This window comes from Xenopus tropicalis, chromosome 9, assembly GCF_000004195.4.
Source record: "Xenopus tropicalis strain Nigerian chromosome 9, UCB_Xtro_10.0, whole genome shotgun sequence".
Classification (NCBI taxonomy): domain Eukaryota; kingdom Metazoa; phylum Chordata; class Amphibia; order Anura; family Pipidae; genus Xenopus; species Xenopus tropicalis.
The window spans coordinates 937,923-965,115 of NC_030685.2; the positions used below are offsets into that span (position 1 = coordinate 937,923).

Below are 27,193 nucleotides of genomic sequence, written 5' to 3' on the forward strand. Positions count from 1 at the left end.
TGTCTCTCTCCCCTCAGATCCCTAGTTACCCCTGTCTGTCTCTCCTCAGACTCCTAGTTACCCCTGTCTGTCTCTCCTCAGACTCCTAGTTACCCCTGTCTGTCTCTCCTCAGATCCCTAGTTACCCCTGTCTGTCTCTCCTCAGATCCCTAGTTACCCCTGTCTGTCTCTCCTCAGATCCCTAGTTACCCCTGTCTGTCTCTCCTCAGATCCCTAGTTACCCCTGTCTGTCTCTCCTCAGATCCCTAGTTACCCCTGTCTGTCTCTCCTCAGATCCCTAGTTACCCCTGTCTCTCTCCCCTCAGATCCCTAGCTACCCCTGTCTGTCTGCCCTCAGATCCCTAGTTACCCCTGTCTGTCTCCCCTCAGATCCCTAGTTACCCCTGTCTCTCTCCCCTCAGATCCCTAGTTACCCCTGTCTGTCTCTCCTCAGATCCCTAGTTACCCCTGTCTGTCTCTCCTCAGACTCCTAGTTACCCCTGTCTGTCTCTCCTCAGATCCCTAGTTACCCCTGTCTGTCTCTCCTCAGACTCCTAGTTACCCCTGTCTGTCTCTCCTCAGATCCCTAGTTACCCCTGTCTGTCTCCCCTCAGATCCTTAGTTACCCCTGTCTGTCTTTCCTCAGATCCCTAGTTACCCCTGTCTGTCTCCCCTCAGATCCCTAGTTACCCCTGTCTCTCTCCCCTCAGATCCCTAGTTACCCCTGTCTCTCTCCCCTCAGATCCCTAGTTACCCCTGTCTCTCTCCCCTCAGATCCCTAGTTACCCCTGTCTGTCTCTCCTCAGACTCCTAGTTACCCCTGTCTGTCTCTCCTCAGACTCCTAGTTACCCCTGTCTGTCTCTCCTCAGATCCCTAGTTACCCCTGTCTGTCTCTCCTCAGACTCCTAGTTACCCCTGTCTGTCTCTCCTCAGATCCCTAGTTACCCCTGTCTGTCTCTCCTCAGATCCCTAGTTACCCCTGTCTGTCTCCCCTCAGATCCCTAGTTACCCCTGTCTCTCTACCCTCAGATCCCTAGTTACCCCTGTCTGTCTCCCCTCAGATCCCTAGTTACCCCTGTCTCTCTCCCCTCAGATCCCTAGTTACATACCCCCCAACTGTCCCGCTTTTTATGGCGCGTCCCGCTGTCCCGGATAGATCCATGAATGTCTGTCTCCCCTCAGATCCTTAGTTACCCCTGTCTGTCTCTCCTCAGATCCCTAGTTACCCCTGTCTGTCTCTCCTCAGATCCCTAGTTACCCCTGTCTGTCTCTCCTCAGATCCCTAGTTACCCCTGTCTGTCTCTCCTCAGATCCCTAGTTACCCCTGTCTGTCTCTCCTCAGATCCCTAGTTACCCCTGTCTGTCTCTCCTCAGATCCCTAGTTACCCCTGTCTCTCTCCCCTCAGATCCCTAGCTACCCCTGTCTGTCTCCCCTCAGATCCCTAGTTACCCCTGTCTGTCTCCCCTCAGATCCCTAGTTACCCCTGTCTCTCTCCCCTCAGATCCCTAGTTACCCCTGTCTGTCTCTCCTCAGATCCCTAGTTACCCCTGTCTGTCTCTCCTCAGACTCCTAGTTACCCCTGTCTGTCTCTCCTCAGATCCCTAGTTACCCCTGTCTGTCTCTCCTCAGACTCCTAGTTACCCCTGTCTGTCTCTCCTCAGATCCCTAGTTACCCCTGTCTGTCTCCCCTCAGATCCTTAGTTACCCCTGTCTGTCTTTCCTCAGATCCCTAGTTACCCCTGTCTGTCTCCCCTCAGATCCCTAGTTACCCCTGTCTCTCTCCCCTCAGATCCCTAGTTACCCCTGTCTCTCTCCCCTCAGATCCCTAGTTACCCCTGTCTCTCTCCCCTCAGATCCCTAGTTACCCCTGTCTGTCTCTCCTCAGACTCCTAGTTACCCCTGTCTGTCTCTCCTCAGACTCCTAGTTACCCCTGTCTGTCTCTCCTCAGATCCCTAGTTACCCCTGTCTGTCTCTCCTCAGACTCCTAGTTACCCCTGTCTGTCTCTCCTCAGATCCCTAGTTACCCCTGTCTGTCTCTCCTCAGATCCCTAGTTACCCCTGTCTGTCTCCCCTCAGATCCCTAGTTACCCCTGTCTCTCTCCCCTCAGATCCCTAGTTACCCCTGTCTCTCTCCCCTCAGATCCCTAGTTACCCCTGTCTCTCTCCCCTCAGATCCCTAGTTACCCCTGTCTGTCTCCCCTCAGATCCCTAGTTACCCCTGTCTGTCTCCCCTCAGATCCCTAGTTACCCCTGTCTCTCTCCCCTCAGATCCCTAGTTACATACCCCCCAACTGTCCCGCTTTTTATGGCGCGTCCCGCTGTCCCGGATAGATCCATGAATGTCCCGCATTGCGGGACATTCAAGGAACTATCCAGCACAGCGGGATCCGCAGGCTGGAGATGTTCCTCCTTCGTCGGCGGCTTCCTTATGCCTCTCCTTGTGCTCCGCGACAGGCGCTTTTATAAGGTTGCGCCTGTGGGTGTGACGTCATTACGCACGGGGCGCAACCTTATAAAAGGGCCTGTCGCGGAGCACAAGGAGAGGCATAACGAAGCCGCAGACGAAGCCGCAGACGAAGCACCTATGGGAGGTACGGGGTGGGGTGGAAACTGTGTATTGGGGGCACTGTGTATAGGGGGCTACTGTGTATAGGGGGCTACTGTGTATAGGGGGCACTGTGTATTGTGGGCTACTGTGTATAGGGGGCACTGTGTATTGTGGGCTACTGTGTATGGGAGACTACTGTGTATTGTGGGCTACTGTGTATGGGAGACTACTGTGTATTGTGGGCTACTGTGTATGGGAGACTACTGTGTATTGGGGGCTACTGTGTATTGGGGGCACTGTGTATAGGGGGCTACTGTGTATAGGGGGCACTGTGTATTGTGGGCTACTGTGTATAGGGGGCACTGTGTATAGGGGGCTACTGTGTATAGGGGGCACTGTGTATTGGGGGCTACTGTGTATTGGGGGCACTGTGTATAGGGGGCTACTGTGTATAGGGGGCACTGTGTATTGTGGGCTACTGTGTATGGGAGACTACTGTGTATTGGGGGCTACTGTGTAATTGGGGGCACTGTGTATAGGGGGCTACTGTGTATAGGGGGCACTGTGTATTGTGGGCTACTGTGTATAGGGGGCACTGTGTATAGGGGGCTACTGTGTATAGGGGGCACTGTGTATTGGGGGCTACTGTGTATTGGGGGCACTGTGTATAGGGGGCTACTGTGTATTGGGGGCACTGTGTATAGGGGGCTACTGTGTATAGGGGGCACTGTGTATTGTGGGCTACTGTGTATGGGAGACTACTGTGTATTGGGGGCACTGTGTATAGGGGGCTACTGTGTATAGGGGGCACTGTGTATTGTGGGCTACTGTGTATAGGGGGCACTGTGTATAGGGGGCTACTGTGTATAGGGGGCACTGTGTATTGGGGGCTACTGTGTATTGGGGGCTACTGTGTATTGGGGGGCTACTGTGTATGGGGGGTACTGTGTATGGGAGGCTACTGTGTATTGGGGGCACTGTGTATTGTGGGCACTGTGTATTGTGGGCTACTGTGTATTGTGGGCTACTGTGTATGGGAGGCTACTGTGTATGGGGGCTACTGTGTATTGTGGGCTACTGTGTATTGTGGGCTACTGTGTATTGTGGGCTACTGTGTATTGTGGGCTACTGTGTATTGTGGGCTACTGTGTATGGGAGGCTACTGTGTATGGGGGCTACTGTGTATTGTGGGCTACTGTGTATTGTGGGCTACTGTGTATTGGGGCACTGTGTATGGGGGGGCAAAACTGGTACTTAGTTATAACTCACTTATAACTGACTGCCTTCTCTCTATATTTGTATTTATATGTAGGAGTTGCTATATTGTTTTCCTTAGGTCGTTCAGTATGAGGGTATAGCACATTTTTGTCTGCTCCCGCCATTTGATCTATATAAAAGGAGTATTTTTTTTTTAATGGGGTGTGGTAATTGGGGCGTGGCCACAAAAGGGGGCGTGGTCAAAAAATTTTTGTCCCTCTTTGCATTTTTAAAATGTTGGGAGGTATGTAGTTACCCCTGTCTGTCTCCCCTCTGATCCCCAGTTACCCCTGTCTGTCTCCCCTCAGATCCCCAGTTACCCCTGTCTGTCTCCCCTCAGATCCCTAGTTACCCCTGTCTGTCTCCCCTCAGATCCCTAGTTACCCCTGTCTGTCTCCCCTCAGATCCCCAGTTACCCCTGTCTGTCTCCCCTCAGATCCCCAGTTACCCCTGTCTGTCTCCCCTCAGATCCCTAGTTACCCCTGTCTGTCTCCCCTCAGATCCCTAGTTACCCCTGTCTGTCTCCCCTCAGATCCCCAGTTACCCCTGTCTGTCTCCCCTCAGATCCCTAGTTACCCCTGTCTGTCTCCCCTCAGATCCCTAGTTACCCCTGTCTGTCTCCCCTCTGATCCCCAGTTACCCCTGTCTGTCTCCCCTCAGATCCCCAGTTACCCCTGTCTGTCTCCCCTCAGATCCCTAGTTACCCCTGTCTGTCTCCCCTCAGATCCCTAGTTACCCCTGTCTGTCTCCCCTCAGATCCCCAGTTACCCCTGTCTGTCTCCCCTCAGATCCCCAGTTACCCCTGTCTGTCTCCCCTCAGATCCCCAGTTACCCCTGTCTGTCTCCCCTAAGATCCCTAGTTACCCCTGTCTGTCTCCCCTCAGATCCCTAGTTACCCCTGTCTGTCTCCCCTCAGATCCCTAGTTACCCCTGTCTGTCTCCCCTCAGATCCCTAGTTACCCCTGTCTGTCTCTCCTCAGATCCCTAGTTACCCCTGTCTGTCTCTCCTCAGATCCCTAGTTACCCCTGTCTGCCTCCCGTCAGATCCCTAGTTACCCCTGTCTGTCTCCCCTCAGATCCCTAGTTACCCCTGTCTGTCTCCCCTCAGATCCCTAGTTACCCCTGTCTGTCTCTCCTCAGATCCCTAGTTACCCCTGTCTGTCTCTCCTCAGATCCCTAGTTACCCCTGTCTGTCTCCCCTCAGATCCCTAGTTACCCCTGTCTGTCTCCCCTCAGATCCCTAGTTACCCCTGTCTGTCTCCCCTCAGATCCCTAGTTACCCCTGTCTGTCTCCCCTCAGATCCCTAGTTACCCCTGTCTGTCTCTCCTCAGATCCCTAGTTACCCCTGTCTGTCTCTCCTCAGATCCCTAGTTACCCCTGTCTCTCTCTCCTCAGATCCCTAGTTACCCCTGTCTGTCTCCCCTCAGATCCCTAGTTACCCCTGTCTCCTAGAGCTGCTATGGCTCTTACTAAAGGCTCACGGGGTCCCTGTCCCCAAATGTCACTGAGCTGCAGCTTCAGGGAGGGAGGAGCTTGTTTAGCAGCACTCGTATTATTCATTCAAACAAATAACTGTGTTTATATCGCACCTATTGGTGGGACAGTGTTACCCCAGTGGAAGGGCAGATTAATAGAGCCCACACTCTGGTTGGGGGAAACAATACCATTTTGTGCCAAAAATGCCCCTAACGGGCACTATGCCCCCAGCAACAGGAGGGGCTCCCAGTGTGGGCGGCCATGTTGTGGCACTAACATGCAGGGCAGATAAACCAGTAATGTCCCACCATGACTGTATCTTTCTACAACCAACTTGTCTCTATGCCCCGACCAACCCAGCAACACACACATTATAGTGTAAGGGACTCACCAGTTATCTGTAAGGCCCCAGTGCCAATCTCTATGGGCTGTGCCAGGCTGGGATGTGCCACTCTGCACACAATTTCTGCCCCTTGGTGGGAAAGTATAGATGGGATGAAGGGAAGATACTCAGTACTGATATATGTGCCACATGGGGCCCTTCCTGGTTTATTCTCAGCCCTGTAATTCTGTGTGTGGGGAGGAGAGATCGGCTCTTCATGCCCAGTCTTCCTTAGTGCCCAGGTAACTGTCAGGGCATTGGGGAAATAGCCAGAAATATCCCACTGCAGTGTCACCTCTCTGCCCTGTGTAAGGGTTGGTATGGGCTGCACTGCCACCTGGGGGCGCCATGGGAAACCTGCAAATAGGAGGAAAGGGAAAGGTTAGAACTTGTTATAATTACATTTCTTTGGAATAAAGAACCTTAATTTACTAAACAAAACATGACTGGGTCTCTATGTGCTGTGACTGTACTGGAGTCTCTGTATCAGTGAGTTACAGTATGAGGGTTACCTGGGTCTCTGGGGCAGATCTCGCTGGATTCAGATGCCCCCGTGGCCGGGTGGTTCCAGGTGACACGGACCTTACAGTCTGGGAGTCGGAGCAGATTCTCAGGTACCGAACATGAACTTGTAACATTAAAGGTTTGGTCAGAATTATTCTGGTACTGAGGTTCTGAGTGTAGGTTTGTTTGCTGTGACCCAGTCAGGCAGGTCCATGTGAGTTCTATGGGTTTGGGATAAAAGTTCTGCAGGCTGAGGGTACAGAGAGCTTCCCCTGTATCAGACAGAGACCATTGCACTGGGATTGGCTGCTTGGGGGCCGCTGGGAGGGGAAAGAAAGCAAAAACAAGCAAATTAGTTGGAGCAATTAATATCTCATTTATATTCTGTATGGCAACTCCCCCCCATAACAAGCAGCCGGGGAAACCCACTCACAAACAGGAGAACTTACAAACCCTATTAGATGAATCTAAACATAAGAGTTTGGGCAGTCAGTGCTGCTATGAGCCCAGTGAGACTCTGTAGAATCCCTGCCATAAAGCAAAGCACAACCTGGCTATGGAATGTTCCCATCAGGCTACACACAGTCCCATAATCCCCTGGGTCAATTCTCACCTTTAAACTGTCGGGTCCCAGTGCTTCTCTCTATGGGCCGCTCCAGGCTGGGATGTTCCACCCTACAGATGAATTCCAGATCTTCCTCTACACGTGAGGATGGTGGGAGAGACAGTTGGGCTGTGTAGGTATAAGTATTATCATTCCTTCTCTCTGGGGCCATATCTGGGATCTGGTACTTCCCATACTTAGATACAGGGATCACTTGGGGATCCCTTCCCTTTCTCTTCTCCATCCAACTCACAGTCAGAGCATCAGGGAAGTACGGAGAAACCTTACAGCGCAGATTGGTCGGCTGGTCCCGGATCCAGATAAACCGGGAAATCTCTTCAATGGTCGGGCGCCAGGGGAAATCTGAGGGGGACAAACACAAATGTAAATACTATTAATGCTTTATATTTCTATTGGAGAACAAGAATCATCTTTGGTTTCATGTGTAGATATCAAGGCTCCCTCCCCAGGTACTACTGTACCTGCTCTGTAATCATAAAATAAAATCTTAGCTGCCAGTATGAATTGGAAAAGACAAGACACTGACCCTACTCATTTTATAGCCAGAGAACTGCAAAGAGAGATTCTCACCACTGATTGGTTGAATTAAGCGGCATCAGTCCTTTTCTTTTATCTTCTACTTCTTTTTTGTTCTCCTTAACTGGGTTTGTATTATATACTCAATTATATAGATTAGTGTTTCATATCTCAGGACTCACTTATAACCCTCATTACCAGGTGTAAGTTGGCTATTGGATTCTCAGGGTGGCACGGGTGCCTATCTGCCCATTCTGCACTAAGGTGTGTGGGTTACCAGTGGCTTCACAGGAATAACCAGAGCTGAGTAGAATTCACTCTATACTGTAGGGAATACAGACACTGATATAGGGGGGTCTAACTACAGAACTTGTGGGGCCGGTAACTTCTATAAACACAATTCTGACTTACAGTATATTCAAGGGCTGATTCACTAAAGTGCGTTAAAACGAGCGCTATTTATAGCACGCTGTAAAAATTTTATCGCGTCCAATTTTTTGCGTCTTAACGCACGATAAATCCCACTGCAAAGTCCTTATTGTGTTGCCAAAAGCTCATGAACTGTACTTTTCTATAATTACCGCCTGCCCCAAGTAGGGGTTAATTTTCGCACAGAATAATGCGATATTTAGGGCGTCTAAGTGTTTGTGAATCATGCGTTAGTATTATTTCTGCGCGCTAATTAACACAATGCGTTAAAATGAACGCATTCGGTTGCGTGCTATTTAACGCATGTGAAATGCGACTTAAAGCATGCGATAATACTTTAGCGAATCGCGCGTTTTTTTGCGTCAATTTTAACGCAAAAAACCATGCGATAACGCTTATCGACCTTTAGTGAATCAACCCTTCAGTCTGATAAATTACATTTAAACCAATAAATCCTATAAACCTTACACTCTAACAGTCTAACCCAATAAATAATATTATTCCATATGGAAAAACACATAAAATACAAGCGGCACCAGATGGACCTTGTTTCAGCCCATAATTCCCCCATGTGAGCTCACTGTACCTGGGTCTCGCAGTGACATTTCCCTGGATTCCTCCTCATCCATTGCCTCGTGTTTCCATTTTACTTTTACTCTAAACTCTGGGTCGTTAAAGAGACTCCCAGGAACTGTACATGTGCTCTCCATGTCGTACGTCCCATCACCATTCCCCTTATATTTCTCCTCTGATGGTTTTGTCTCTTGTGATTGGCCGGATCCATAGCTCCAGGTGATGGGAATCTCCTTGGGGTAAAAACTCAGCACAAACAGGGAGCAGAGAACCTCCCCGGAGGCACTAATGGAGAGCTTTATGGGCTGTATGACCTGGGGTTTGGCTGGAAGGAAAACACATGAGATAATTGGTATAAGGAACCCCATATTGATAGGTCCAAGTAATGAAAAGCTTATTGGAGCTCAGCACAAACAGGGAGCTGGGGACCTCCCTGGGGGCAGTAATGAAGAGCTTTATGGGCTGTATGACCTGGGGTTTGGCTGGAAAGGAAACACATGAGATAATTGGTATAAGGAACCCCATCTTGATAGGTTCAAGGATAGAAAATCTTATTGGGGTAAATGCTCAGCACAAACAGGGAGCAGAGAACCTCCCCGGAGGCACTAATAGAGAGCTTTATGGGCTGTATGACCTGGGGTTTGGCTGGAAGAATAATGTATGTTACAATGATTAGATTGGGAACCATAGGAACAGCACCAACAGAAAGCTTTTTGGAAAAAACATTCAATGATTGGGGTAATCAGAGGGAAGAGACCCATATAAACAAGTTATAATATGGGGTTAGGGCAGCACAAACAGGCAACACAGCACCTCTCTATAGTCACTGATGGAGGGTTCTACAGACTGTATGCCCCGGGGTATTGCTGTAGCGCCAGTGTATGGGCCCCAGGGAATGCAAGTTCAGCACTGGGCTGGGGCACAGAACCCCCCTATAATCACATTAGCACCCACCTTTCACATGTATTGGGCCTGAGCTCTTCTCTATCGCCCCCTCCAGGCTGGGATGTTCCACTCGGCAGATGAATTCTGCCCCATTGTCCCTGGTAAGTGATGGAGAGAAAACCAAACTCGCTGTAACGGTGAATGTTTTATCCTCTTGTTTGTGGGGACTGATTTCTGGGATCTTGTACATCTCACTGGGTGATAAAGGGGTTAACTCCTGCCCTTCCTTCTCCTTCTTGTACCAAGTGACAGTTAGATTAATGGGGAAAAACCCAGAGATGGGACACAGTAGGGCGGCCTCCTTGTTATGGTACAGAGTTGGGCGGGTTATTTCCCCCATCACCGGCACCGACAGGAAATCTGAAAAGGAACACGTGTCAGTATAGGGTTAATTGTGTCTGTGTGTAACTACCGGCAGCATAGGGATAGGGCAAGAGCTTCTTATTCTGTGAGCAGCTAAAGCCAAAGGCAATAAGAGCCACTAATTTGGCAACTGAAAAGGACACTAAAGCCTAAAAAAGCCTATGGGTAGAAATGTTTATCTGTGTGTTTGAGCCCCTGTACCAGCCCAACATCCCCAAAGCTCTATAGAAATAAAGCCCCATGCCCCTGAAGATGCCCACAGTAGCTCTCCATCTTTTGCCCAACTACTGCACATGCTCAGTCTGCTCTTGGCTGATGTCACTGAGCTTAGGGAGCGACTCACAATATCCTTCTTTCCCCTGCCTGCTTGCTCTAGTCTCTGCCTGTTCCCTACATGCATACAGGCCAACCAATCACAAAAAAACTTATTGTGTACAAAGCAAAGTCAATGGAGATTCAGGCACTGACTAGTTATTATACAGAGACACAAACTGTGTTAAACTATACAAAAACACTAAAACCCACATTACATTACAGGGCAACACAGGAACCAGTGCAGGCTGCATATTATGATTCTAATTATTAATCAGCTTCTATGGCAGATATTACCTGAAGTGCTGTTCATTCTGATAATTTACTACATTCCCTAAGCTCCGCCTCCCAACAGCAGCCCAGAGCCCACTGAGCATGTGCAGGCCCTTGGTTTCAGAAAGATGGTCTAACAAAGTAACAAGATGGCGGCCCCCTGTGGACAACTTTGAAAGCCTAAATCATTATTTTAATTAAATTTCTCAGCCTCTGGGCTTGTGCAGTAAGTTCAGAATGTTTACATTTATGTTCTGTAAACAAAACACTGCATTTCTAATGATTATCTATTTTACAATCTACCCATGTATGGCTTTACCCTCTGTAACACCTTGGGGTACAGCTGCCCAAATGGTGCCAGGGGCACAATGCCAATGTAGGTAGCATATTATGTGCCACCCTACCGTACCTTTATGTATCCATGTTCCTGGCACATAATGTGAATGTAAAACACTGAGACCAAACAAGAAGACAAGGGGGGTCGTTGCTCTTATTGACACAATTCATTCACCATTTTTGCATCTAAAAAACTCCCCTTGCCCTTCAGTATTTCCCTGAGTGTCTGTTCATTCCCTCTGCCCCTTACATAGTGTGATGCCCAAATGCACCTACTGGGGGGGTTACTGCCCCTTTAATGTTACTGTGGTTACTGTACTTCATTATATTCTTTACTTTATATATTATATATAACTGTTCCCATTGGGTTATACGCCCCCCTTATAGCCATATCCCCCCGCAGTATCACTTACATTTCTGATATTCCTCATTATCACTGTTCCATTCCTTACAAACTGCCTGTTTCAGCCGCGCATGTTGTACGGTGGCCCGGAGGGAGAAGGGCTCATTCCCACTCACTTTATCTCTCAGGTGCTCACAGGTGCTGGTAACATTGAAGCTGCCATCTTGGTTGGCACTCATGAGAGGAGAAGCCCCGAGAGGTTGGTACTTAGCGCTTCCCGCCGGCTGTGCCACCTCCCATGAAATGGTGATTTCTTTAGGGGAGAAATTGTCTGCTTCTAAGCTAAATACCCCATTGTCTGAGCACACGATTTCTCTCACCTTCGGTTGGTCTGTAACACAAGCAGCAGATGGAGCCGCAACCGGATCAGATTCAGCCATAATAATGTTCTGTCAGTATATCTATGTAACATCTACATCTAAATAAATCCTTATACTGATACACTGGGGGGGGGACAGGGGCCGGCGGGTAACACACTGGGGGAGACAGGGGCCGGCGGGTAACACACTGGGGTGGGGACAGGGGCCGGCGGGTAACACACTGGGGGAGACAGGGGCCGGCGGGTAACACACTGGGGGGGCGGGCGGTAACACAGTGGGGGAGACAGGAGCCAGCATTTAACACACTGGGGGAGACAGGGGCCGGTGGGTAACACACTGGGGGGGAGACAGGGGCCGGCCGATAACAGACTGGGGGAGACAGGAGCCAGCATGTAACACACTGGGGGAGACAGGGGCCGGCGGGTAACACACTGGGGGAGACAGGGGCCGGCGGGTAACACACTGGGGGAGACAGGAGCCGGCATGTAACACACTGGGGGAGACAGGGGCCGGCGGGTAACACACTGGGGGGGAGACAGGAGCCGGCGGGTAACACACTGGGGGGGAGACAGGAGCCGGCGGGTAACACACTGGGGGAGACAGGGGCCGGCATGTAACACACTGGGGGAGACAGGGGCCGGTGGGTAACACACTGGGGGAGGCAGGGGCTGGCGGGTAACAGACTGGGGGGGAGACAGGGGCTGGTAGGTAACACCCTGGGTGGGGGGCAGGGGCCAGCAGGTAACACACTGGGGGGGACAGGGGCTGGCATGTAACACAATGGGGGGACACAGGGGCCGGTGTGTAACACACTGGAGAGAGAGAGGAGAGGAGAGGGCAGAACACACACAATATACACATTACACACAATGGCAAATAATGTACTTACACTTTCTCTGCCGGATAATATAATGTGTGACAATAAATACGACTCCAGCTATAAGTAGGGTGAGAATAGCAGCAACGCGCACGGCCCCCCGGTGCCTCACACTCACATCTGTAGGGGGACAGGGGCAGATATATATATTACAGGGACACAGGGATAGATACAACATATTACTATTATGATTGTAATTAAGAAGTATTTGCATTGTGACGATATATTCTATATATTCTTGTTTCATACTTACAGTATCTTCCTTTCCTAGACAAACTCCATGTCAGTACTTACCGGGATGTAGCAAGCTACTCTGTCCCAATGGAAGGGCAATAGGCTCTATCAGAAATCTGTAATAAGGTGTGCTGCCATCATAACCATTCTGGCAGAATACAATGATTCATTGATGTATTGCCACCTAGTGGCCACTTTTATAAAAGAAGTTATAAAAAAAAACATGCATTACGAATGCCAGCAGGAAGTGACCTATATTACAGGAAGTTGCCTCATTTTGGATGTTATCTCCTTGTGTCCTAGGTGTCTCTTCCTCAGTCCTGGGACATCAATTGTCTGTAAGTATTATTGCACCAAGATACCTATATGTAGAAGTGTGTTTATACCTGTTCTTTATAAATACAGCATATTGATTTGTTGTTGTTTGTATTGCATTTCAGTTTCACAAAAAATGATGAGCCAAAAATAAAAAAATAAGAACTAAGAATGTAAGAATCCACCAATAAATATTACAAGGAAGGAACTTCTTCTGTTTATTGAAGATTTTGTCTATTGTTTAGCTGACTGTCTAGCTGCACACACACAGTACAGTGAAAATACAATTATGCAACAGGCTTGAATACAAGAAGTCACCACACGGCAGACATGAGTCTGAGATCAGGAAAGAAGTAGAGACACGAGAAAATCCCTAGTGTACAGCAAGGCTGCAGCCTATTTAGAAGCAGACCAGTTGGGAAGTGAAGAAGCTTATGAAGGTCCAGAAGGTCCAGAGAAACCTCTTACCCCTGCAGAACACAGCAGAGCTAACAAAAGCACAAAATACACCAAATCAGACTTATAGTGTTAGCAGTACTAGAGCAACTAAAGATCAAATGTAAAGAGTCTCTTCATACAGAAGTGAAGGATTCTCAGTACCTCCACATAAAGACCACGTGCCTGAACACCAAAGTGTGCAATACGTCACAAAGTACCTCCTTCGCAGAGAAATGTTTAACTGGTTAACTGGTCTGATTATCACCCTTAAAATTACTAGGCATGGAAGTCTTCCTTGCTGAATGCCACCAGAGATCTGGATTTACCAGCAGCTGAGACACTAGACTTAATGATAAAATGGCTTGGTGCCAAGTCAGCAGAGCATGCAAAAAGGATGTGCAGAATACACATATTCAACCCTGCTACAGGGCTCAATCTGACATGGCAAAGGCTAGAAGAAAAATATGGATCCCCAGAAGCAATTGAAGGTGCTCTGTTAAAAAGCCTTGAACTCTTCCCCAAGTTGAGAAACAGAGACAATATACGGCTCCAAGAACTCGGCGACATTCTCCTAGAAATAGTGTGTGCCAGAGAGGAAGGCTATTTGCCAGGACTTGCTTATTTAGATACAGACAGTGGCACTAACCCTATAGTAGAGAAACTACCCCACAACCTACAAGAGAAGTGGGTGCTAAACACAGAGGATAATAGAGTTGCCTTCCCTCCTTTCTCTGTGTTTTCAAAGTTTGTCCGTCAACAAGCAAAGGTGTGATCCCAGCTTTTCCTTTGTTACCAGCAGCCAGTCATCACGACTAGAAAGGCCTTCCAGACCATGCAGTAAGACTCCTGTGTCTACACACAAATCAACTGTTCCTTCAGAAACCACAGACTGTCAAAATAGCCACAAGGTAAGCGCTATGGAAAGCCCTGACAGACAGTGCCCAATTCATCCAAAGCCCCATTCTCTGAAGTGCAAAGGGTTTAGGAGTAAACCTATTGAGGAACGAATATCCTTTCTAACAAAATGGCATCTGTTTCAAGTGCTGCAAATCCACTAAACATATAGCCAGAGACTGTAAGACAGCAGTTGAATGCTCAGAATGTGACAGTTAGGGCCACATTACAGCACTACACCCTGATCCGCCTCCTCCACCATTGGAGACTGCACAACCCGGGAAAGATCAGGGCAGGGAGCGAAAAGAGAACTCACCTTCCTCAGTAATGTCTAAGTGCACAGAAGTCTGCGGCCCAGGCAAGAGCCTACGGTCAATAACTGTGTACCCTACGGGCACGAGGGAGAGAGCAGTGGAAATGTACATGGTCCTCGATGAGCAGAGTAACAGGTAACTTGCCAGGTCAGACTTTTTTGATATCTTTAACATTAAAACAAATGCAACTCCATACACCCTTAAAGGGAAACTAATTCCAACTGTAAAGCTGCCCCACAGCGCCCCCTAGTTCTCTATAGAAGTTGATGAAAAACTTAATTACACATGGAAACCAATTCCCCAATAAGAATCTATAAACCAAAACTTCATTATAGATGCAAGAGAAGCGACCAATGAGAATGCTGATTCCCTGTGTCAGGCCCCTTGCTGGTACCTTACATATAGAGATAATGATGGCATTTTCCCGTCATTATATGGCACAGGAATCAGACATGGGGATAAAGGGACAGACTTGTTCAGTGCTGGGAAACTGTGCTTATTGCTCCCAACTCCAATTGCAGGAACAGAGAACAGGGAGCCGGATTTACTCACATCAGCTGGGATTCTCATTGGAGGATTCTTTTGCATATTAATTGGCCCTGGAGGGCGGGGCTCTCTCACACACACGCACAAAATGAGCAAACTGGGGCACTAAGTACCATTTGCATTTAACCTGCTGCCATAACACCAGGGTCACTAGGGGACTCCATTTTTAGGTTTTTAAGAAGTGGGTGGAACCACCAACAGCCAATCAGACTTTACCTATTACATTTTTTGGTTTAAATTTAAAATGCTGCCATTCTCCCACTATTTATGCCAGGGTGCCCACTGTCACCAATCACCAATCACAATTTACCTATTGACTTTTATTGGTTTAAATTTAAACTGCTGCCATTCTCTAACTATTAATCGTAGGGTCCCTTAATTTTGCAGATTTAGTCTCTGGGTCTCTGGGTGGAGCCACCAACCGCCAATAAGATGTCACTTGTTGACTTTCAGTGGGGAAATTTAAATTGCTGACACTATTAAAACCAGGGTCCCCAAACTTTGCACAATGGTTTTTACTATATAACTGTGGTCCAAGGTTAGAAAAACTGGTGCAGCCAACAGCAGCCAACAGCAGCCAACAGCAGCCAACAGCAGCCAACAGCAGCCAACAGCAGCCAACAGCAGCCAACAGCAGCCAACCTGATTTCATTCAGTGACTTCATGTTTTTCAAACCAACATGAAGTTGGTTCTCAAACATCCCTTTGTATCCCCAGGAAAGAACAAGGGATAACTACAAAGTGCAGTAATGAAAGAAGGAAAGGCCTGGGGTGGTGCCCTTGGGGCTCCCCACAGCAGGATTATGCCAGGTTGTGGTATTACCCAGCTTTGGAGCATATAAGGCAGAACCCCATCATCAGACATAAAATCATAGAAAGAAAGTACAGTGGCTTGCAAAAGTATTCAGCCCCCTTGAACTTTTCCACATTTTGTCACATTACAGCCACAAACATGAATCAATTTTATTGGAATTCCACGTGAAAGCCCAATACAAAGTGGGGTACATGTGAGAAGTGGAAGGAAAATCATACATGATTCCAAACATTTTTTACAAATAAATAACTGCAAAGTGGGGTGTGCGTAATTATTCAGCCAAAATTATTATTCAGACAAAATGTGGAAAAGTTCAATGAATACTTTTGCAAGCCACTGTATATCCCTCCCAGAATCCTCTATGAAGCAGCTGTGGGGGCTGAGATATTAAGGGGCTGTGCAGCTGGGAGGGCTGTAGTTAAAAGGTGCCCCAAGGGCAGTGTTCTGTTCTGTTCTACTGTCTGCTGCCCAAAGCCTGAGGGACTGAAGTGCAGCTGCTTCTGAGGAAGCCCAAGAATCCTACAATAGGCTGTGAGTGTAACCTGCATTTCCCTATATTGGCTTATTCTGCCCCAGGGTGGCTGTGTGTGCCCCTGGGAAGGGCAGTTTTCAGTTTCAGCAAGACTGCGTATTGGTATTTGGGATATCAGCTGTATGGACTTTTATTTTCTGTCAGGCCTGCTGTGTTATATAAACTCCCCCCAGAATTCAGCTGGAATCCTGTGTACCTGTCTCTTACCTGTGTGAAAGGAGCTGCCGCTTCTACCTACAAATTCCCGCAGCAGGTTAAATTGGGTTTCTGAGGGTTTGGAATGTGATGTGTTTTTATTTTTCCTATTTTCCAGCTGGTACCTGAGTAACCGCCCCGGTGGGATGGACCTTCCATGGTTAACCGTTAATATACAATTATACTTGGGCTCCATGTTAATGGCCTCCATGCTAAAGGCTGTACAAGAACCCCAAGATGTCTCACCGGGGATTTGCACCAGCAGTGTTTGCACCAGGGGGTCCGGCAGGGTCTTGTGTTGCACCTCACAGCTCAGTTCTGTTCCTCTGGTCTCAGCTTTTGGGAGGAACAGGAATTTGGACTCCACAGCAGAACCATTAACTCTCCGAACTGTAGCACTTTCCACCCGCGTTCCATTCACAAACCAATTCACTGTGATGGATTCTGGGTAAAACCCCCACACTCGGCATGTCAGGATCTGCTGCACGTTCAGTTTAAAGGGTTCATACAAGATGGCGGCTAAGGGAAGAGCTGGAACAAAGACACACAGAGAATTACGTTAATTCAGAATCACAGAATGTGGGGCGGGAGCTTGAAATGAGCCATAAGGGGGTTATGTAATAAAGGGTGCTAAGTTTGCCTATAGTAACCCATAGGAAAGGCAGAAGTTAGACCATGGGGGGGTAGATTCAGAACAAGATGTTCCTGCCTGTGATAGCCCCGCCCAGCAGTGCCTGTGGGAGGAGTTACAGCAGACTGCCAGGTACAGTGAGGGTGCAAGTCAGCCATATTTCTAACATGTAATGCAGGGCCAATACATCGATCCCTCATGGATTTCTGGTGGATCACGATTAAGTCGGGGATGCGGAATTGCTGCGTGAATGTGTACATATGCTGTGTCACGTACCTACGCATTCACGCTGCACTTCCGCATTGCGTGTCGGTCCAGACGATCGCAACCGGACCGAGTCTGGCCACCCCTGATGTAAGGGGTGCTGTTGCTGTAGAAACTAAAGAGCTATTTGGGTTATGCCCATTTATTATACTGTCTCTTCTGGAACAAACAGAGTTTTACCCATTATAGAACCATCGTTACCTCCATAGAGAAGCTGGAAATCCTCCTGTAATGGGGCAGAGAGAGACTCATGTTGGACCCGGATAGAGAAGTTCTGGTTCCTGTTCCCCTCGGTGGGTACAATGGTCACTGTGCTGGTCACTCGGTATGTACCATCTGCATTTCTCTGGGGGGTGAACAGAGTCCCACCATCCAGTATCTCCCCCTCCCTGAGCCATTTAATGTCAATGTCCACGGGGTAGAACCCAGTAATGGCGGCACTCAGGGTGCTCTCCTTATCCTTAATAACAATATTATTAGTGAGAGTGATCCTGGGGGGCGCTGTGTCGGGGAGAAACAAATCTCAGGTTTAGAAACAAATAGTGTGAAGTTTTATTTATTTATTGTATCTCTAGTTACAGTGAGTACAATCTGGATTCGCCAATGATTTACTACAAAGTGGAGTCTTACAGATAAGGGGATCATTGTCCATCATTCATTGATCATTTATTCACCAGAACCATTTTGCCACCAACTGGATCCAAGAAAGTAAATGAGGCCCATAATACGTATCTATATAATTAGTTGTTAGAAGTTTAATAACTGGGGAACCAGCAGAGTAAAATCTACAGCAAAGATAAATATGAAATTTAAGGTTTTTATTGGTTCAGAAAATGTCAGTTCTTACCCTGAATATCAAGTCGGACTTCCTTGTACCTCCTGTCCGGACTGTAAAGCACCGAGCATCTGTACAGCCCCCCATCCGATATCTCAACATTAGCGATAGAGAGGGAAGCGACTCCGGCCCTGATGGTCTCTCTGTTTATGGACAGTCTGGGGTTAGAGGTCCCCACTGTACTTGTGACATTAAGGATCTCCTTATCCTGAAAGTACCAGAATATCGCCAGGTGTCGGGGGTCCACAGGTGGGGTCTCTACTCGGAATGTGCAGGGAATCAGGGTATCAGCTCCTAATGTTGCTCGGTGGGTGGGAGGAGCCGTCAGCTCTAGAGCCGCCCCTGGAATCAAGGAAACATAGAGATATGGGAGGAGCCTTCTCTTGGGATGAGAGCTAAACAGTGATTGGTTGGGAGGTTTGGAGAATGGGACAGTCAAACTCGTCATTTATAGGACAACTAAAGTCTAAAAAAAGAATATGGCTAGAAATGTTTATCTGTGTGTTTGAGCCCCTGTACCAGCCCAACATCCCCAAAGCTCTATAGAAATAAAGCCCCATGCCCCTGAAGATGCCCACAGTAGCTCTCCATCTTTTGCCCAACTACTGCACATGCTCAGTCTGCTCTTGGCTGATGTCACTGAGCTTAGGGAGCGACTCCCAATATTCTTCTTTCCCCTGCCTGCTTGCTCTAGTCTCTGCCTGTTCCCTACATGCATACAGGCCAACCAATCACAGTCCTGTCTGGCTGCTCCCTAAATAACTGAAGTCCTGCTCTGGCACTTTGAGCTTGGGGCGAGACTTTAGCTGAATCCTTATTGTGGGACTTTTCTTTCCCCCTTGTAATGATCCCAAATACTGAGCTGTGTAACAAATATAAGTTACAAAGGTTGGAAACAGAGGCAGAAGCTGTGACAAAAGTTCCAGTCACTTTGCTGTTACAAACAGCCCCTCTGGGAATAAACTGCCCCATTGGGAAGGTTTCTCTGTATGTAACACAGTGACTGTATCTGCCCCTTACACTCCCCCCCAGGGCTAAGGTACAGAATATTACTAGCTTTAGCACTGGGGCTTTTATATACCCCCATAGAGAACTAGGTGGAACCTACAAATGATCCCATTGGCACAGAGACACAGGTGCATCATGGGTACAGGTACATATAAACTAGCGCTGCCCTATTATACACAGTTTATTACAGGATATCAATACAAACAAGCTTTAGCTCAGTATTTAGACATAACTTGTTTACAACAGACTCCCAAATATTCCCATATCCCCATCCCCCAAAATATCAGCTCAGGAGATAATTGGGGCTTTTTCCAACCAAAACACATTCTGAATTCTCTCCTTCTACAAATGACTCTCTCTAACACTCACATTACACTGACCAAAGCAAAGGGGTGCTGAGCAGCCTGGGGGTGCCGAGCAGCCTGGGGGTGCCATGCAGCCTGGGGGTGCCATACAGACTGGGGGTGCCATACACAGCCTGTTTATAATAGTGAGACACAAACTCTGAGCTCAGTGTCAGTCACTTTGCATCCTGGGAAGGAACATAGTGTTTGTGCAGAGGTTCCCCTGTACATGTTGTTCTGCCAATACACCTACTGGCACAGTTTGGCCTCTAAATAAGAATATAAAGCTTTTAAATAATTGTGCTGAATTCAGTGTCTCTAAGTTCTGCCTCTGTTTCCAACCTTTGTAACTTATATTTGTTACACAGCTCAGTATTTGGGATCATTACAAGGGGGAAAGAAAAGTCCCACAATAAGGATTCAGCTAAAGTCTCGCCCCAAGCTCAAAGTGCCAGAGCAGGACTTCAGTTATTTAGGGAGCAGCCAGACAGGACTGTGATTGGTTGGCCTGTATGCATGTAGGGAACAGGCAGAGACTAGAGCAAGCAGGCAGGGGAAAGAAGAATATTGGGAGTCTCTCCCTAAGCTCAGTGACATCAGCCAAGAGCAGACTGAGCATGTGCAGTAGTTGGGCAAAAGATGGAGAGCTACTGTGGGCATCTTCAGGGGCATGGGGCTTTATTTCTATAGAGCTTTGGGGATGTTGGGCTGGTACAGGGGCTCAAACACACAGATAAACATTTCTAGCCATATTCTTTTTTAAGCTTTAGTTGTCCTTTAATTAGGCTTCACAACCTCTGGGCTTGTGTAGTAAGTTCAGAATGTTTATATTTATGTTTAGTAAACAAAATACAGCATTTCTAATGATTTTCAATTTTAGACTTTAGTTCTCCTTTAAGTTCTGGGGCAGATTTGTGTGGGATTATTGCACTAAATACAAAGTGCTTTCCCAAGGGGTGTAACTATAGGAATCTTTATCTGAAAAGGGAATTTATTTAAGAAACAATTTGTATTTACACAGATACAGCCATTGGGAAATATATTATATTCCAAAAAATGCACATTTATGGGGCCAATGGAAAGTGCATGAGTCTGTGCCAGTCATTGTGTCAGGGCCCATTGGGCAGAGACTCCTGCCCGGCTACAGAGGGGGTTAATATTCCTGCCACGTGCCCCCGGGGAACTGATGCCCACTGCTGGCACTCTATCCGGGGCAGTTGATGCCAAAAGCACAGATGATGAAGAAGAACATTTTGATTAGGAAGTGGTTCAGTTGATGCAGTGCATAGAAACAGTAAGTCCTGAACTGCTACAAAACCTAAAAGGAAACCCAAAAGGACGATGTGCTGAAAGCAGTTCAGGAGATACAAATGGACAGCTGGCCAAAGAAACAAGAGCCAACTGGCTACCATAGATATTGGCCAATGAGCCATTCATCCTGAACAGAATGTGACCCCAAAAGGTTCTCAGACTGAAAGGCTAAATGACTCCATACTGCACAGTAAGGCATAGAGTGCTCCAAAGCGAGAGTCAGAATGATTATACGGAGTCCTGGGATGTCCAGGGACATTCACACCAAATGGTGAAAAAGTGAGAAGCCTATCACAAGAAACAGACCAACCAACCACAAAGAGACTTGGCTATCACTTGATATACTGGCCCATGGCTGATTGGTCTTTTTTTTGAGTTTATAGGCTACACATTATTGTTAAATGTGGGCTGTTATTCTAAATATCCAGTCCTGAAACCCCTGGATAAACCATTGCGCCCCATTATTGCACAAATCAGCTCTGGGTGCCAGGTATAACACCCCAAGGGTGTCTCTCCTGCGCTACTACTGATGGGGAGCTGGGAGGCACCTTCCATAGGGCTTTTGTAGGGGGAGACAATGAAGAGGAACATGGGGAACACTTCCCATAGAGGGAACCCTACAGTCATTATGGAACCTACAGCTCAACCACATGTTACTGCTCCTCTGGAACCTCTAGTCTCATCTCTACCTGCTGTCATGAACTAACTCTTCTACCCACCCTTAGCCATTCACTCTAACCACAGACCCAACCACAGACCCAGCCAGACTTTCATCCACTGACCCAACCACAGACCCAGCCACAGACCCAGCCACAGACCCAACCAGACTTTCATCCACTGACCCAACCACAGACCCAGCCACAGACCCAACCAGACTTTCATCCACTGACCCAACCACAGACCCAACCACAGACCCAGCCACAGACCCAACCTCAGACCTCCAACCACAGACCCAACCAGACTTTCATCCACTGACCCAACCACAGACTCAGCCACAGACCCAACCAAAGGCAAAGAAAATGTGTCTCATTAATAAATGTCCTATTTTATTGTTTTCTGTTAAAATTTGCCAGAGATTATAGAGAGTTAATTTTTTACCCTATAGTTATCTTGAATGATCAGAGTTTACGGGTTGCGAGATAATGAGCACATTAGAATAAGCCCCACCATCATTGCAGCCTAAGGTTACAGATAAGGGTTTGAGGTGCCCTGTAGAACTGGGGGAATTAGGGCAGAGCATCAGTTGATTTACTGCTCTGTTTGGTACAATGTATATTGAGACACCGTGTCTGCACTGATTCTATATTCTAGAGCCACAGAGTGTTCGGGCCCCTGTGTGACAGCCCCAGTTGGATTGGCTGCGGGGGGGTAACAGTTAGAGGGGGATCAATCAGTGGGGTGGTGGCAAAGTGATGGGGGGTTGTGCAGAATAATTGGGGGTAGCGGGGGTGGGCTTGCCAGATGGACCCAGCAGAGGACTGTAAAATAAAGTAAAAATATGTTTTTGCCTAATAAAATAAAACATAATTCCAAGCAACTTTCCAATGTCAATTTATTAAAACATATTAATGCTTTAAAAGTTATTAGTAAATGTAATTGCTATTGAAAGCAGCATTGGCTAAATTCCTGGTTGTTACTTTTTAAGCAATGTTGCAAAGATCTGTCAGTCTGTTACATTGGTTTGGGGGTCAGTCTCCTCCAGCGAGTCAGGTCTGTCAGGCTGCTGCCTTGTGTTACAGTGTTTCAGGGGTCAGTCTCCCCCAGCGAGTCAGGTCTGTCAGGCTGCTGCCTTGTGTTACAGTGTTTCAGGGGTCAGTCTCCCCCAGCGAGTCAGGTCTGTCAGGCTGCTGCCTTGTGTTACAGTGTTTCAGGGGTCAGTCTCCCCCAGCGAGTCAGGGCTGTCAGGCTGCTGCCTTGTGTTACAGTGTTTCAGGGGTCAGTCTCCCCCAGCGAGTCAGGTCTGTCAGGCTGCTGCCTTGTGTTACACTGTTTCAAGGGTCAGTCTCCCCCAGCGAGTCAGGTCTGTCAGGCTGCTGCCTTGTGTTACAGTGTTTCAGGGGTCAGTCTCCCCCAGCGAGTCAGGTCTGTCAGGCTGCTGCCTTGTTTTACAGTGTTTCAGGGGTCGGTCTTCCCCAGCGAGTCAGGTCTGTCAGGCTGCTGCCTTGTGTTACACTGTTTCAGGGATCAGTCTCCCCCAGCGAGTCAGGTCTGTCAGGCTTCTGCCTTGTGTTACACTGTTTTAGGGGCCAGTCTCCCCCAGCGAGTCAGGTCTGTCAGGCTGCTGCCTTGTGTTACATTGTTTCAGGGGTCATTCTCTCCCAGCGAGTCAGGTCTGTCAGGCTGCTGCCTTGTGTTACAGTGTTTCAGGGGTTGGTCTCCCCCACCGAGTCAGGTCTGTCAGGCTGCTGCCTTGTGTTACATTGTTTTAGGGGCCAGTCTCCCCCAGCGAGTCAGGTCTGTCAGGCTGCTGCCTTGTGTTACATTGTTTCAGGGGTCATTCTCTCCCAGCGAGTCAGGTCTGTCAGGCTGCTGCCTTGTGTTACAGTGTTTCAGGGGTCGGTCTCCCCCACCGAGTCAGGTCTGTCAGGCTGCTGCCTTGTGTTACATTGTTTCAGGGGTCATTCTCTCCCAGCGAGTCAGGTCTGTCAGGCTGCTGCCTTGTGTTACATTGTTTCAGGGGTCATTCTCTCCCAGCGAGTCAGGTCTGTCAGGCTGCTGCCTTGTGTTACAGTGTTTCAGGGGTCGGTCTCCCCCACCGAGTCAGGTCTGTCAGGCTGCTGCCTTGTGTTACATTGTTTCAGGGGTCATTCTCTCCCAGCGAGTCAGGTCTGTCAGGCTGCTGCCTTGTGTTACAGTGTTTCAGGGGTCGGTCTCCCCCACCGAGTCAGGTCTGTCAGGCTGCTGCCTTGTGTTACATTGTTTCAGGGGTCGGTCTCCCCCACCGAGTCAGGTCTGTCAGGCTGCTGCCTTGTGTTACAGTGTTTCAGGGGTCGGTCTCCCCCAGCGAGTCAGGTCTGTCAGGCTGCTGCCTTGTGTTACACTGTTTCAGGGGTCGGTCTCCCCCACCGAGTCAGGTCTGTCAGGCTGCTGCCTTGTGTTACAGTGTTTCAGGGGTCGGTCTCCCCCACCGAGTCAGGTCTGTCAGGCTGCTGCCTTGTGTTACAGTGTTTCAGGGGTCGGTCTCCCCCACCGAGTCAGGTCTGTCAGGCTGCTGCCTTGTGTTACAGTGTTTCAGGGGTCGGTCTCCCCCAGCGAGTCAGGTCTGTCAGGCTGCTGCCTTGTGTTACATTGTTTCAGGGGTCATTCTCTCCCAGCGAGTCAGGTCTGTCAGGCTGCTGCCTTGTGTTACATTGTTTCAGGGGTCATTCTCTCCCAGCGAGTCAGGTCTGTCAGGCTGCTGCCTTGTGTTACAGTGTTTCAGGGGTCGGTCTCCCCCACCGAGTCAGGTCTGTCAGGCTGCTGCCTTGTGTTACATTGTTTCAGGGGTCATTCTCTCCCAGCGAGTCAGGTCTGTCAGGCTGCTGCCTTGTGTTACAGTGTTTCAGGGGTCGGTCTCCCCCACCGAGTCAGGTCTGTCAGGCTGCTGCCTTGTGTTACATTGTTTCAGGGGTCGGTCTCCCCCACCGAGTCAGGTCTGTCAGGCTGCTGCCTTGTGTTACAGTGTTTCAGGGGTCGGTCTCCCCCACCGAGTCAGGTCTGTCAGGCTGCTGCCTTGTGTTACAGTGTTTCAGGGGTCAGTCTCCCCCAGTGAGTCAGGTCTGTCAGGCTGCTGCCTTGTGTTACAGTGTTTCAGGGGTCGGTCTCCCCCAGCGAGTCAGGTCTGTCAGGCTGCTGCCTTGTGTTACAGTGTTTCAGGAGACAGTCTCTCCCACCCAGTCAGGTCTGTCAGGCTGCTGCCTTGTGTTACATTGTTTCAGGGGTCATTCTCTCCCAGCGAGTCAGGTCTGTCAGGCTGCTGCCTTGTGTTACAGTGTTTCAGGGGTCGGTCTCCCCCACCGAGTCAGGTCTGTCAGGCTGCTGCCTTGTGTTACATTGTTTCAGGGGTCGGTCTCCCCCACCGAGTCAGGTCTGTCAGGCTGCTGCCTTGTGTTACAGTGTTTCAGGGGTCGGTCTCCCCCAGCGAGTCAGGTCTGTCAGGCTGCTGCCTTGTGTTACATTGTTTCAGGGGTCATTCTCTCCCAGCGAGTCAGGTCTGTCAGGCTGCTGCCTTGTGTTACAGTGTTTCAGGGGTCGGTCTCCCCCACCGAGTCAGGTCTGTCAGGCTGCTGCCTTGTGTTACATTGTTTCAGGGGTCGGTCTCCCCCACCGAGTCAGGTCTGTCAGGCTGCTGCCTTGTGTTACAGTGTTTCAGGGGTCAGTCTCCCCCAGCGAGTCAGGTCTGTCAGGCTGCTGCCTTGTGTTACAGTGTTTCAGGGGTCAGTCTCCCCCAGCGAGTCAGGCCTGTCAGGCTGCTGCCTTGTGTTACAGTGTTTCAGGGGTCAGTCTCCCCCAGCGAGTCAGGTCTGTCAGGCTGCTGCCTTGTGTTACACTGTTTCAGGGGTCAGTCTCCCCCAGCGAGTCAGGTCTGTCAGGCTGCTGCCTTGTGTTACAGTGTTTCAGGGGTCAGTCTCCCCCAGCGAGTCAGGTCTGTCAGGCTGCTGCCTTGTGCATATGCAAATCACTGGGTTACATACAGAGAAACCTTCCCAATGGGGCAGTTTATTCCCAGAGGGGCTGTTTGTAACAGCAAAGTGACTGGAACTTTTGTCACAGCTTCTGCCTCTGTTTCCAACCTTTGTAACTTATATTTGTTACACAGCTCAGTATTTGGGATCATTACAAGGGGGAAAGAAAAGTCCCACAATAAGGATTCAGCTAAAGTCTCGCCCCAAGCTCAAAGTGCCAGAGCAGGACTTCAGTTATTTAGGGAGCAGCCAGACAGGACTGTGATTGGTTGGCCTGTATGCATGTAGGGAACAGGCAGAGACTAGAGCAAGCAGGCAGGGGAAAGAAGAATATTGGGAGTCGCTCCCTAAGCTCAGTGACATCAGCCAAGAGCAGACTGAGCATGTGCAGTAGTTGGGCAAAAGATGGAGAGCTACTGTGGGCATCTTCAGGGGCATGGGGCTTTATTTCTATAGAGCTTTGGGGATGTTTTGGGGTTTAGTTGTCCTTTAAGCTTAAACTTCAGGGACTTAAAACAACAACTTATCTTATGTTGCGTTTGTAGCCAGTTGTATGGGGGTGTGTGTGCATTACACACGGGGAGAGGCCAAACTGTGCCAGTAGGTGTATAGGCAGAACAACATGATATGTAATGCTCCCAACTCCAATTGCAGGAACAGAGAACAGGGAGCCGGATTTACTCACATCAGCTGGGATTCTCATTGGAGGATTCTTTTGCATTTTTAATGCTGCCAATGCGGGCCCTAGAGAGCTGGGAAATGTTTCATTAAACAAAAACACTAAAACCCACATTACATTACAGGGCAACACAGGAACCAGTGCAGGCTGCGTATATAGGGGCCGATTCACTAAAGGTCGATAACGCTTATTGCATTGTTTTTTGCGTTAAAAAGTGCGCGATAATTAAGTCCCGATTCATCAAAGTCATTTCGCATGCGTTAAGACGCGTATCACATGCACAAAAAAACGCATCATCGCAAATCGTTATTTCTATCGCATTACGTTAATCAGCGAATAGAAATAATATTAACACATGATTCACAAAATCATTACTGTAATTAGGCTTCTCAGCCTCTGGGCTTGTGCAGTAAGTTCAGAATGTTTATGTTTATGTTCAGTATACAGAATACAGCATTTCTACTGATTTTCTATTTTAGACTTTAGTTCCCCTTTAAACACTGATTTATTTATTGTCTGATGATCTTTGTGCTTTGTGTAGCCCTGCGGTGCCATATACATATATAGATACACACACACCAATATACATATATAGATACACACACACACACACACACATATACATATATAGATACACACACACACCCATATACATATATAGATACACACACACACACCCATATACATATATAGATACACACACACACACACCCATATACATATCACATAGATACACACACACACACACCCATATACATATCACATAGATACACACACATATATCCCAGGATGTATCACCCAGAGCCACAGACTGATGCTTTGTATAAACAACCCCCTCCCATTACAGTAATGTATCCTATACTGCCCCTCCCCCACCCCATACCCCACAATACACAGATATATGGGACCCCCTACCTGTCTGTAGCAGGAGAAATAATAAGAATAAGGAGAGAAGAGACGTCTGTGCCATGTTGTTCTGCCGCAGCCCCGATTCCTTTCACTTTCCTTTTCTCTCTATTATTCCCCCTAACGGCTCAGTGCCCCCCCCCCATC

At 48.4% G+C, this 27,193-nt stretch overlaps 1 protein-coding gene across 1 annotated transcript in view; it reads right to left on the minus strand.

Annotated features, from left to right (window-relative positions):
- The window catches only part of LOC101734116, a 293,365-nt gene that overhangs the window by 212,447 nt on the left and 53,725 nt on the right, over positions 1-27,193 (minus strand). Inside the window, exons 2-3 of the mRNA XM_031893295.1 lie at positions 18,147-18,476; positions 17,501-17,800 (exon numbers count right to left, since the gene is read on the minus strand). Of these exons, the coding sequence (XP_031749155.1) occupies positions 17,501-17,800; positions 18,147-18,476 (630 nt within the window). The remainder of the gene's footprint in view (positions 1-17,500; positions 17,801-18,146; positions 18,477-27,193) is intronic.